The sequence below is a fragment of the Artibeus jamaicensis genome, unplaced genomic scaffold (assembly GCF_021234435.1).
Source record: "Artibeus jamaicensis isolate MK-2021 breed Jamaican fruit bat unplaced genomic scaffold, CSHL_Jam_final contig_233, whole genome shotgun sequence".
In the NCBI taxonomy this organism is placed as follows: Eukaryota; Metazoa; Chordata; class Mammalia; order Chiroptera; family Phyllostomidae; genus Artibeus; species Artibeus jamaicensis.
Genome location: NW_026521486.1, coordinates 7,709,756 through 7,723,212, shown reverse-complemented (window position 1 = coordinate 7,723,212; position 13,457 = coordinate 7,709,756). Strand labels below are relative to the sequence as shown.

The window sequence follows — 13,457 nt, the reverse complement described above, 5'->3', positions numbered from 1 at the left end:
AGATGTGGGTGTGGCACGGGGGCTGTGTTTGGGCGGCACCTGTTTTGGGTCTTTTGCAGAGCTGGCCCTTCCCCCCAAGCGTCAAGAGCTGCTTGTCAGATCGCAATAGAGGGTGTGTGGGAAGTGGGGGCAGCAGGGAGGGGGGCAGGGGCGTCTGGACAAACCGGCACATACACGACAGATGTTTGCTCAGAAAGATACAGGAGTCGTCATGCAAATATAACAGGGGTCTGCTTCCTCACGCCGCTGGCTGCTCCGCCTGCTTGCTGGCCAGGTTTTGCCAATCGGTGTGAGGAGGGGTCAGGAGCAGGTTTGGGGGGTTGGGAGAGGTCTGCTCTGCATATTCGTGCCGACCCCCTCCCTTCCACTGCCCAGAACAGTCCTTTCTTTTCAAATGTCACCCCAAAGTGGGCCCCGGGCTTGGTCCATCCTCCAAGTGGGTGTGAGAGAGGTGGTCAGTCGAGCCCCAACCCCCCCACCCCACCCCCGCCGGCTCTGGCCCTGCACAGTCTTCCCCGGGCAGAGAGGTCACTGATGTCCCCCAACACACACGGGAGGTGAGACTGGCTTTCCTGGTCAGAGCCCCCCACACAGTACAGGTCTTGGTCCCACCCGACGCCCACCCTCGCCCCACAGTCACACTTCCCGAATATTAAAAAAACCAGCTGGGTGACGGGCCAGAGGTCGGGGGTCTCCGGCAGGGGTGTGAGAAGAGCAGAGTGGGCTGCTCTCCATCCTGAGGTGCGTGTGGAGCCGAGGGGCACGTCGGCAGGTGGGCAAAGCTAGAGTCGTCCCCACTCCTCACCGGCCCGCCTCCCAACCAAAGGAGAAGGGACCACTGTCTCCGGCCCCTCAGCACCCAGGGTCCCACCGTTTCAGGACCCCAGACCTGTCCCCCACCAGCCCACTCCAAGAAGCCCCAGCACCTGGGCAAGGCCACCTTGCGCTCTGGCCCTGTCTTCACTCACCGCCCCCTACCGCCCACACCGGGAGAGCCCCCAGCAGTCCAGTGGTCCCAACTGCTGGGCTCTGGGTTGCCAAGGCGACAGTGGCTGGCCAGGGACAGGGAGGGGCCCTGGGAACCCAGCCCGCACCACCCCCCAGCAGGGTGGGGGGTGCTCACTGTTTGTGCTTTGTTCGGATGTTGGGTGGGGAGCAGCAAAGGGGAAGGGGCCGTTTCCATGTTTCCGTGGAAATACGGGAGCCCCTCGGGCCAGAGGCAGGACAGCTAAGAGGGGCTGGGTGGGAAAGCCCTCCTTCCTCAGGGCAGGCTGGGACGCCGCCCTAGGAGCCCGAGATGGGGGTCAGACAGGTAGGAGGTCAGGATGCGGGGGCACAGGCAGGAAGGCCCCATGACACCCCACCTCCCTTCGGGTCCCCCTGGGCGTCACAGTGCGCTGCTGCCCTTCCGGGACCAGTAGGGGCCCTGGAGGCCCGGAGAGCTGGGGGCCGGGGTGCGGAGGCCTCGCGGGAGAGGCGGAGGGTCCACCACACCCCTAGGACCGCTGGGGCCACTTGGAAGACACGTGGAGGGGCTGCTGGGGTGTCCCCATTGCCTCTGCTCCTTCCCTGTCAACAGGGCCTCCCGCCTCTCCGGGGGCGCTGGCGTGGCCCCCCCACTCCTGCATGAAGAACCACAGCTCCATGCTCTGAGTGCGTGGTTGTGGGGCTTTCTAGAAAGAAAAAAGCACCCACCTGATTCTCAGGTCGCTCAGCCCCAGGAGACCACACGTGCAAGGCGGTGGTCGGTGAATGGAGCATGGGGCCCCGGGGCAGCCACGGGGGTGGGGGTGGCAGTAGGCTGCGGAGTCAGGAAACTGACTCCAACCCGCCCTGTGGCCCTGGGGTTCTTCTCACCCCCTCTCCTTTCCCTGGGCCTCAGTTTCTCCATCCATGAAGGAAGGAAACAAAGCCCCATGTCCACCTGGTGTTAGTCTCCAAGCGACCGGTCCCCCAAAAGGGGACCCCTCCCTGCTCCAGAGTGGCTACAGTCCACCTCTGCCCCATGCTCCTTTGCCCCCAGACCTGTCCCTAATGCCAGAGCCCCAGGCCCCACGCTCCTCTGGCTTCCTCACCGCCCGCCGGCCCCTCCCAGCCCCGCACCCCCACCCCCAGAGTCCCTGGGCAGCACAGTAAAGACTCCTGGTTTCGGTGTCAGTGTGTAAACTTTAAGGAGAACGTGTCTTTGTTTTCCTGTCCGTTATTGTCGGGTGGTGGTTGTTCACAGTCAGGTGGTGGTCAGGTGTGTGCGTGGGTGCGTGCGTGTGGGTGTGCGTGTGCGTCCACTCCTCGGCCTCGGCCCCCTGAGCACCCCCGCCCGGCCGCCCGGCCCCTTCCCCGCGTGCTCCCCGCCCTCCCCCTCCAACCTCACCGGGGAGGAGAAGGTCACAGCTTCTGCTGGGCCGAGACCCCCTTCCAGTAATCGAGGATGTCGTGAAGGTCCTCGTCCTTGGCGAACTGGACCTTCTTGCGCAGGGCGTGGCCCGCGGCCATGTACACCTCCTCCCGGTGGTGCTTCTTGTAGGGCCGGAAGCGCTCCCAGATCTTGTGCGTGCTCTCCGAGGAGTACTCCGGGCTGGAGGAGTACCCCGAGTAGTAGTGTCTGGGGGAGAGCTGCGAGTAGGTGGAGTCCCGCTTGGAGCGGGTCAGCGGCTTGAGGAAGGACACGCGCTGGCTCAGGCTGTCGGTGCCCTCCTCGTAGTAGAGGGCCGGGAAGCTGTGCCGGTGCTCGCTGCAGTGGTAGGCGGGCTTCACCTCCAGGTGGTGGACGCCGCCCCCGCCGCCCCCGCCGCCCCCCCCACCCCCGCCGCTGCCCGCGGGCACCAGCGGCAGCCGGTCCAGGGGGCTGTTGAGAGGGCTGCCCTTCTCGATGTACTTGGAGTCACCCTTGGCCAACCCCGCGGAGGCTGGGTGGTCAGGCACGTCCAGACTGAAGACCTTGGCGCTCTTGATGGAGCCGCTGGACGAGACGCTGCAGGTCTTCCGGGCCACGGCGGCATCGGCACTCAGCTGGCGCTGTAGCGGGTGGTGGGAGCTCTCCTTGTAGGGGGGTGAGAGGAAGCTGGGACGCTCCAGCGCCCCAGGGGCGGCTGCCGGGGAGGCTGCTGCGGCTGCAGGGAGGGACTGGCACTCAAAGGCCAGCTCAGGGTCCCCGCCACCGCTGCCGCCCCCCAGGAAGGAGGCGGCGTCCAGCTTGAGGGCGTCGATGCAGTTGTTGATGATCTGGTTCACCTTGTCCACCTCCTTGGCGATGGTGGAGATCTCCGCGGCCGAGCCCTGGCCGTTCTCCAGGTCCGGGAGGTCATCCTCTGGCCGGGCCAGGCCGTCCCCGCCCGTGCCCGTGCGCACCTCGATGTAGTTGCCCTTGGTGGCCACCTTGGGTGTATCCAGCCCGGCCTCCAGCCCCTTGGAGGCGGGCAGCTTCTCCCCAATTACGGAGGGGATGGAGGACATGCGGGACACGGGCAGCACTGGGGGCTCGCCCAGCTTCTGGGCGGCGTGAACGATGGAGCCGGCCTCCACTTCGGCCCCATAGCGCATCTCCAGGATGGTCTTCTTGACCTTGACAGACTTCTGCTTCTCCTCCTGCATGCGCCGCTTGCGTAGGCAGTAGTAGACAGCCCCCAGCACGATGACCATGCCAAAGAGGCAGCCCAGGATGGTCATGATGTAGTGGGTGGTGGTGGACGTGCTGGGCGCCAGGTCGCCCGGGACCGGGTCCCGCGTGGTGAAGGCCAGGCAGGTGTGGTTGAAGCGGCGGCTGTTCCGCAGCGAGGTCACGCAGAAGGTGTACTCGGTGTGCGCCCGCAGCTTGTCCAGGGTGACGATCTCCTTCTTGTTCTTGAGCGTCATGACGTCGGAGAAGTAGCTGTTATTGTACTGGACCAGGACGTACATCTTGCTGTAGGGGTGTGGGATGATGACCACCAGGGTGGCCGAGGTGAAGGTGACGTGGTGCAGCTTGATGGCAGGCCCCGCGGACGCATCCGTGGTGGATGAGGCCGGCGGCTCCACGGAAAGGATGTCGTCGGGGTTGAAGCCCGAGTTCTCGTCCGGCTCCCGCTGGGCGTCAGTGGAGTAGGGCGTGGGGTGGCTGTCGAGCCGGGAGGGCAGCGAGCCATTGCGGCACTTGGCCTGGAGCACGGTGATGGCATTGAGGCTGTGGTAGGGCCGGGGCACCAGCAGCGGGTAGCCGGCAAACTCTCGTGGCGACTCACATTGCAAGCGGTCGTAGTTCTTGGTGACGTTGTTGAAGACCACCAGCCAGGTGAGGAAGCCATAGAGGTCACACTCACAGTTGAAGGGGTTACCGGCCAGCTCGCACACCATCAGGCTGGCCAGGCTGGCGAAGGTGGCACCATCCAGGCGGCTGAGGCGGTTGGAGGACAGGTCAATGCTGATGAGGCTCGGGCACTCGGAGAAGGCGGCAGGCGTCACCACCTCGATGAGGTTGTGCTGCACGAAGAGGAACTGCAGGCGGCCCATGCCGCGCAGCATGCCCTCGGTCAGGTTGCTGAGCTTGTTGTAGCCCAGCTGCAGCACCTGCAGGCTCGACTGGCCCAGGAAGGCGCCGTCCTCGATGTAGGAGATCTCGTTCTTGGTGAGGTTGAGGTCGGTGAGGTTCCCGAAGCGGTTGAGTGACGAGTAGAACACGGCCTTGAGCTTGTTCTCGTTGAGCCGCAGGTCGTGCACGGTGCTGTTGATGTGCTGCGGGATGGTCTCGTAGGGCGGCTGGTTCTGGCTGCAGATGGCCAGCCACACGTAACCCTTGTCGCCCTCGATGAGCCAGCAGTCGGCACGCACGGCGCCGGGCCCACACACGCACAGCAGCGCCGCGGCGCACAGCCCCAGGCGCAGCATGGCGCTGGCCACGCCCCACCACAGGCCGGGCTCGGGGTGAGGGGCACGGAGGGCCTAGTGGCCGGAGGCTGGGGCTGGCAGCACAGTCCTCCCTGGGGCCGCCACCATCTTGGGGGCGACCCCCAGCACAGGGGCCCCGGGCGAGGCAGGCACCGCCAGTGCCAACCGTCAGGGGCCTTCTGGGGTGCTACCAGCAGGCACTGGGCACCGCGGCCAGGCCGGGGCCAGGGGTGCTGCGGGCCCCACAGCCTGCTTCCCACGTTGCTCTTCTGCTGGGAATGTGCACCGGCTCTCGGGGCTTGACTTCCTCTCCCTCCTCCTCCTCTCCTTCCTCCTCAGGTTCTGGGCTCAGAACTTCAGACGATTCCCATGGAAGATTGGAGAGTGGAGCTCTGAGGGGGAGCAAGTGAGACAGGGGCAGGAAGGAAGAGACCCATCTGTCACCTGGTTCCTGAAAGGCAGCACGGAGAAGGGGGTGACAGGTCAGTGTGCAGGCTCAGAGCGGCCCCTCGAAGGCCAGAGCAGGCCCCCAGTCCCTTCTCCACCTCCTCCTGCCGGGGTGTCCTCTGTGCCAGTAGCACCCTGGGGTCCCCAACACAGAAGAAGGGAGTGTGGAGGGTGGCGAGGGAGGGAGGGGGAGGAGGGGCGAAGTCGGAGGACAGTGGGCACAGAAGGGGGACTGGCGAGTTAACAGGTCGGGTGCACACACATTCACACGCACTCACACACACACGGCCTAGCACACTCCACCCACACAAAGACCCACACGCCCACACGATCCAGACTCCATGGCACGCACACAGACAGGTACACACACGTGTGCTCGCATGGGCCACACACGCGTGGCCACGCACCTGGGCAGGCACCCTCCGATCCAGAAAAGGAATGAAGGAGCCCAGCAGAATGCCTCCTCTCCTCCATGCCCAGAGATAAATAATTCATTTGTTGTGTAACTGCTCTTGTTCCAAAAATAATTCCCTTGTCTTGGATTCCATGGGGGAGGGGAGCAGAGCAGCGTGGCTGTGGGCCCCCCAAGAAGCGGGGCGCGGAGGCTGGGGTCTCCGGCAAGGGGAGGACGTGGACGGGCTCCGATTACAGACAAGGGCAGAGCTGAGGGAAAGAGAGGGCAAGAGGGAGAAGCCAGGCGCCCCCCAAACCCACCTCCTCAAGACGGGGCGGGGGTGGCAGGGAGCCCTCCGGCAGGCACACAGGCCGAAGGCCTCCAGAACACCAAGATCAGAGCTCCGCCGGAGAGAGGCAGGGACTTGCCGTGAGTCACACGGCACAGCCTGGGCCAGGATCAAGGCTCCTGAGGCAGCGGAAATCACAAGGTCTGGAGCCCAGCCCACTGGGCCCAATTAGGTAGACCAAGCACACCACCTGAGCGTGTCTCCACATCCATAAAGCGGGGACCCAGGCCCTGCCTGGCCATCTGTGGGGGAAGAAGTGAGGTCAGCAGGGCTGCCCACGCCCAAGATCCAGACGGGCAGGGGGCAGCGCAGGGCTCGCAGCCTGCAGACCCCACTTTCCAAGCAGGGAAACTGAGCCCCAGACCGGGGGAGGCTTTGTCCCAGTGGCCTGGGGAACCAGACCCAGACCCAGACCCAGCCCCGCAGTCAGATGCGCCCCCAGCTCCTGCCCAGTGCTCCCTCCCCACACCCTGGGCAGGGGCCAGAGGTGTGCAGATGAGGCAAGAGAAGCCCACATTTGGATAACGCAAGCCGAAGGCTGTTTGCAAGAGCCACCTCTGTTCCCGCCCCTCCTCCTAGGAGAGTCCGGGAAGAAGACCGCTTTGAGAAAAAAAAATATTAAGCCTTTGTCTTTGAAGTAAAACCAATTTGCAGCCCTAAGCCCCAGAGGGCTGCTGGAACAGAGGAAAGAGGAGCGGGGAGGGGGAACATGCCCAAAGAGGTCCAAGCAGGAGGTTTTTGTTGAGGTGGCAGGTGACGGGGGCGTCCAGATGACCTCTCAGATGAAACCTGGAGTCAGAGGCTGTGATCACCAGGACCTGCAGGAGAGGTGGCCTCACACCTCCCAGCACCCTGTGGGAGCAGCAGGGACAAGGGGACAGGCAGGGGTGGGGGTGGGGCGCCGCGAGGCAGCAGGCAGGCACCCTGTTCTTGGCTGCAAGGTGCAGGCTGAGGACTGGAGTTGGAGGCCTGGGCTCTTGCCCCAGGTGTCTGCTGGCTCCTAGGGGACAGTCCCACCCCTTCTGGGGCCCTGGTCCTCCCCAGACCCTATATGCACACACATGCACACGTGGCACATGAACATGTGCACACGCAGGCGAAGAGGTTGCACTGGAGGAAGCTGAGCTGCTGAGCTCACCCTGTCAGAAAACACTCTCTGTCTGCGCCTCCTCTGGCTAGAAACGTCCAGGGACCACATTTGTATGCAGGTGCGCACACAGGTGCGCACTGGCTCAGAGCGCCAGTGCAGGGGCGCAGACTCGCACCAGGAGACGGATGTGCGGACAGGCGTGCACAGGCTATGTGCCCTGGCGGCCAGCTACAGGGCTACCTGAGAGTCAACATGGGCATGCAGGGGGCCATCGGGAACTCGGGCAAACACCTGCCTCTACGTTGACATGTTTAGCACATGTATTGTGTATGTGCACATATGTGCAACATTAGCCCAAAGCCCCCCCCTGCCCCCGCCCCCTCTCCTCAGATCCAAATTGCTTAAACCAGCACCCCCCTCAGCCAGGTCCAGAGGCTGTTGGGCAAAGCGGAGCTCTGGCACCTGGGACAGCCCAGGCCATGCTGGGAGGATGCGAAAAGGCTGAGGGGGAGGGGAGGAGAGTAAAGGAAGGGGCCAGAGCTTGGGGTGGGGGCCAGTCTTGTCCCATCTCTTCCCTTCCCAACTCCCACCACAGCCACTCTGAGCTCTGCCCACCTGAGCCCTCAAGGTGGCCCTGCCCACGGCCTCTCCCCTACTCCTCCAGGTCTCCAGGACTCCGTGACTCAGACGTAGCAGGGGGAAGGGTCCCCCACCACCCTGTCCCGTGTGCGTCAGCTACCGCGTGCCTGTCCTTGTCCTGGGCTGCCTGCCCACCACCCATGGAGACCTGACGCAGCCAGGGAGGGGTGCAGATGGGTCTGACGGTGCTGACAGCAGCGCTCGGCCCCAGCCTGCTGTGCACCCACTGAAGGTGTCAGGGAGGGGGTGCTGGCCCGTGGGGGGTCTCTTGGGCCCGGGGCTGGGGTCTCGAGGATCACACCCTTTCCCCACTCCGAGGAGGACCCTCCACAGCACACACACTAGTGGGAGGAGAAGGATGCTACCCCCCACACACAGACCTGAGGGGCAGGGGAGAGAAAGGAAGGACAGGACAGAAAAGCAACAACATGGAGACAGCGGAGCAAGGAGAGAACCGAGGAGGAACCGAGGCCGTGTCTGAGACGGAGGAACCAACGGCCTGCAGAGCCGAGTAGTGAGATGACAGACGGGGGCTGGCACAGGAGGAGACAGGGCGCCCGCTGCCCTCCGGCCCACCTACCCAGGGACAGGGAGACAGGTGACACCGGGCCCAGCTGAGCCACTGAAATGCAGCCTGTGACCAGCGCAGGGGGAGAAGGAAGTGGCAGGAAGCGACTGCTGGAAGCAGAGGCCTTTTCTGCCCAAGACCTAGATGTTGCTAAAGCTGGCAGGGTGTGGCTGAAGGCTCAGTCCCGGCCAGGGACACGTCTGGTGAAGCGCAGCGCTCCTGGCTGATCCGGCCCGCGGGGCCCCCTCTCCACCCACCCGCCCCCACTGTGCCGGCTCCTCCCAAACACAGGTGTGGGGGGCAATGAGGAACCTCTGGCCAGAGGTGTTCTGCCAGCACCTCATTAAGGGTCCCTCTTTCCTTCCACCACTGAGAGAAGCTACATGGCAAGGCCGGAGGACTGAGGGAGCTTGGGGTGGGCCCCCGTCTCGCTGGTTACACTCCGTGTGATATGCCTTCTCATGGGGACACCACTGGATGGAGAAAGGTGAGGAGTCAGCGAGACCCGACGGGTCTGGCGGGCAGAGCTGAGGCGGGGCCTCAGTTCAGAGCGGGCACAACACAGAAGGTCTGCGTCACTCTGGGCACAGCAACACCCCCTCCCCAGAGTCAGCGGTTGATTTCTGCACCTTTCTTCTCCAGGTGCCAACGGTTCAGGGACCCTCAGAATCCTAATACTATGGAGCTGGAAGGAAGAGGAAGAGCCCTTGCTCAGCCACTCCCAGCCCTTCCTGGAGGGGAAACTGAGGCCAGCACTGGCGAAGGGACATGTTCTGTGGGTGGTGGGTCAGGCTCAGGACCCAGGGAGGCAGCAACAGACCCTGACCTGCCAACCTAGAGTTTGCTGGGACTTACTGCCCTGACTTGGCTCCCGTGAGCTCCCCAGGGACAGACCTGTGTCTTTGCCTGGGAAGCAGAATGAATAATTCCCACCTCTCAAATTCCCACCTCTCAAGGCTGCAGGGAGCTAACGTGCATCATCTCCACACAGGGCTGTGCCCCAGGGCTCAGCATCCTTGGCCTCCCCTACCCAGGCCAGGCGAGAGGATGGCCAGGGTGAGGTCTGTCTGAATGTCCCCTGGCTGAGGGGGGATGGGGGGAGGGGGAGCAGAAGTCTGATAGGGAAGCACAGGGCTGGCCAGCTCAGAGACCTCCGGCGAGTCCCAGGCCCTCTCCAAACCTTGGTTTCCCCACTTGCATACCAAGACGAGTACTCTCCCAGGGCTCCTTTGAAACCCCAGGACACGGTGGAGTCAGATATCCTCGTACAGAGCACCAACCTGGGCTCCTGCTCATGGGGCCACACTCCCACGGGGACATTGGAGGGGTCCAGGGACTGAGTCGGGTAGGCGGTGCGTGTTCCAGCCTCCCAGGACCTGAGGTGTAGCCAGGGAAATCTCATCTGCCACTGCTGATAAGCCCTGGCAGGAGCTCCACCCTGGGACGGGCTGGCCAAGGCTCCCCAAGGTGCCAGTGTCGCTATCTGTGTCCATGCCATTGCCCAGGACCAGGAGGCCCAGGGACTCCTGGGCCCAGCCAGAACATTGGGCCCTAACCCAATGGTTCATCTGTGTCTGACATGTGTGTTCCTTAAATCTTATACCGCCCTGCATGGCTGGAGCTGTTAGCCTCCTTTTACAGATGAGGGAACTGAGGTTCTCTGCTCCTCCAGCTTCATCTAAATATCTGGGCCCATGGCAGGGACTGGACATGCGTGGGCTGCCTGGTGGGTTTCCCACCCCCTGAGACAGCGCCTCCCTCCCTAGCAGGGAAGTGTGCCAACATGGATTGTGCATAAGCCGAGAGACTCCAATTTCTCCATCAATCAGGAGGTACTTGTTCCAGGCCAGCTGTGCTCCTCAAACCCCCAGACCCACTCCCACCTCAGGATCTTTGCGCGTGCTCTTTTCTCTGCCTGAAATGCCCCCCACCCTACCCCCACCATATCTGAACAACTCATTACCCCATTCAGGTCTCTGCTCAACTGCTCCCCCCAGCCCCACCCTTCCCTGACAGTGAATCTGAGACAACCCTCTGGCCATTCCACCCTGCCTTTGGTCCACCTTCAGAGCACTTGCCGCTGCCTAACATCATTTCATTCTTTGTGATCACACCCTCCCTGCCCTGCCCATCGTGCAGTCAAAGCAGGCTCTACCCTCCTCACCGCTGTGACCTCCAGGCCTGGAACAGGCTCAGGCACGCACAGCGCACGTGCCCAGGACAGGATGTACAGAATGAGAGCTCAGAGCTAGGGACAGGGTGCTAACTATCAGAGGAAGGGACCCCACTTCTGATGGGGTGCCCACACTGTGCCAGAAGTGTGCTGAGCCCTCCTTTTAGCCCCACGACCCCCATTTTACAGGTGAGGAAGCCAGCTCGGAGAGGTGCAATGACCTACCCGAGACCACATAGCCAGGAACCTGGAGCAGCCTGAGCTCTGATAACTGTCAGACTTTCCAGAAGCCCAGCAGAGGTGATTTCCCCTCAACTTGCATACCTCCAGTGACAGGGATCTCAGCACCCATCTGAGACTACTGAGTGCCTTCTTGATCGGGTCTGACAGAAATTTCTTATATTACAAAGCCAAATTCGGCTCCATGCACCTGTTTTAGTCCCAGTGCTGTCTGGGGCCCCCGAGAACACTGGCAGTGGTGCCCCTCAAAGGTCCTTTGTATGTCTGCTTATCCAAGGTGCACAGCCTGTTCTTCCTACACCATGGTGGCCTAGGCCTCGGGTCCCACTGCCCAGGGCCATGCTTGCTGTCAAGGTCCCTCTGAAAAATGGGTCCCCGGCGCCGAGCATATGTGCCATGCAGCTTGAGCAGTGGTGGGCCCTGGGGACCCCGCCCTGCTGGTCCCCTGCTTGTTGGAGCGGTGTGAGCATGCCTGCACTGTGTCCTCACCTCCCTGTCCCAGATGTCAACCGAAGCCCTCACACCCCCCACCACGCAGCTGCAACGCCTTCAGCACAACCTCTGTTTGGGTTTCACCAGAGGTGCCGGGTATCTGCCCGCCCCCATTCAATCACATCTTGTTAGGCTCACGCCTTTGTGCCAGCTGCCCCGCCCTCCAGGGAGCTGGGTGCTGCCCCTCAACACCCGGCGCCCACTCCCGACTCTGTGCCACCCTGCACCAGGCAAGCAGGCCGCACCCGTGTCCATGTCCTAAGGAAGAGGCAGCAGTCCTGCAGCTCACCCCTGGGGCAGGTGGTCCAGCCAGCTACACACACACTCACCCACATTCCGTCCACACCCACATGCTCACTGCACACTTACTATGTGCCCAGCAGTGCATTGAGCGCCCACTTACCCGAAGAGCTCAATAAAAAGGGCACCATGCCAACAGCAGCAAGAGCTGACAGCAATGGGGTCTGCAAGACCCTGGTGCACGGGTGCCCCTCTCTCCAAGCTGGGGACCTTGGCCCAAGCAGGGGGCGGGGCTAGCACGCAGAGTTATAGGCAGTTACGCCACACTGCTGGCTGGCTGGCTGGCTGTGCTACTGTGGGCAGGTCAGTGCCTTACCCCTCTGGGCCTCAGTTTCCTCATCTGTTTGGGGAGAAGAGCTGTGCGCATGTGTCTCTGCTTTACCGGCCCATCCCAAAGCCTTTGGTTCACTGCCCGCTGCGTCACACCCCCCCCCGTGCACTCAGCGGGTCCCTGGGCCTCCCCTGGCCCCAGGGTGTCACGTCTGTCATCAGCACCTGTGCTGTGTCTAGGCCTCAGTGGAGGGAGGGAGGCAGGAGGATGGCAGGGGCTTTTACCAAAAGGCTTGGCCTTGGAAACCACCCAGCAGCCTGCCACTGGTTTCACAGATGGCCAAGGTCATGCGGCCCACTCCCCAGAGCCCACTCCCCAGCCCCAAGTGGCCCAGCACCCACCCCGCCCACCACCAGGCACTTGGCAGAGCATGCGATCCTCCTGCCCACAGCCAAGGGTGAGCTGCATTAAAAGTCCATCTCCTACTCCCACCCCAGGGGTCATCTCTGGCTTTCCCATAATCCTCCAGGCTAATCAGATGACCGTTTCCCCAACCTGACCCCTGCCTCCCCCACCTGACCCCTGTCCCCCACCTAACCCCTGGCTCACCTGGCCCCCCCACCTGGCCCCTGCCTCCCCAGCTGACCCCTGCCTTCCCAAGCTGAGCCTTGTCCCCCCACCTGATCTCTGCCTCCTCACCTGGCCCCTGCCCCCCCACCTGGCCCCTGCCTCCCCCACCTGGCCCCTGCTGGCCTCTTGGTCTTGGCTCCAGCAAACCCCAGGCCCCCACTCAGCTGTAGCCCCGGGCACTACTCACCAGTCTCCACTGGACCCGCTTTCACCAGTGCCTGCGCACACGCAGCTGCCTCTGCCTGCATGGCCTCCATTCATTCATTCAATAAACATTTATGGAGCACCTACTATGTACTAGGCGCCAGCTAGGCCCACCCTCCGGCTCTGCCTCCTCCACCTGCTCCTCCTGCAGGGCCCCACGGGGTGAACACTTCCCTGCCTTCCCACATCCTCAGGGCTGTCCCAAGGCGGAGTGACGCAGCAGGGGCCCACCGGGAGATGTGGAGGCTCTGGGTGGCGGGGAGCGCAGCCCCATCAGAGGCAGCCTGTGGGGAGAGGGGTGCACAGCCCCGGCCAAGATGAAAGCAGTCGTGAGCGGGGCCTAAGTGCAGCTCGTTAATCCTCCGCACCACCTTATTATTATCCCACTTCGCAGAGGTGGAAACTGCTCCACAGTGGCTTTGACCTTCCCTGGCACTAGGCAAGAGATGCCATGCTATCCTGTTTCATCTGAGCAGTCGTTTTTAGATTTTTTTTTAAACTAGTTGCAAAAGTTGAAAACTTGGGAGATTTTATTTTTAAAATCCCCATTCTGGAACTACTGGGAACCCTGGGAGATCTGCCTGCCAGGGATCTGTATCCTATCGGGAACAGAGCAGGGGTCACCGGCCCCCGTGGGCCCACCCTCTTCCCTGCCTCTTTGGCTGAGGTTTCCACTGGCCCCTGGGCACTGGAGTTTTCGAGGCCAGCAAGAGAGGAATTCCCAGAGTGGGGACGGTTAGAACCCCAGCCTGTGCAGGGGAACCCATGAGTCTCCCGGTCTGGGACCCAAGGGCACCACC

General features: G+C 62.9%; 1 protein-coding gene across 1 annotated transcript; it reads right to left on the bottom strand.

The window, feature by feature from the left end:
- Positions 1 to 2,363: 2,363 nt before the first annotated feature.
- Positions 2,364 to 5,270, bottom strand: ELFN2 (extracellular leucine rich repeat and fibronectin type III domain containing 2). The gene has a single exon (XM_037160785.2). The coding sequence runs from the start codon at positions 4,858 to 4,860 to the stop codon at positions 2,386 to 2,388; it is 2,475 nt and encodes an 824-aa protein (XP_037016680.1). The 5' UTR covers positions 4,861 to 5,270; the 3' UTR covers positions 2,364 to 2,385.
- Positions 5,271 to 13,457: the final 8,187 nt, after the last annotated feature.

Coding starts and splice junctions, on each gene's coding strand:
- ELFN2 (XM_037160785.2), bottom strand. CDS start 4,860: ATGCTGCGCCTGGGGCTGTGCGCCGCGGCGCTGCTGTGCGTGTGTGGG.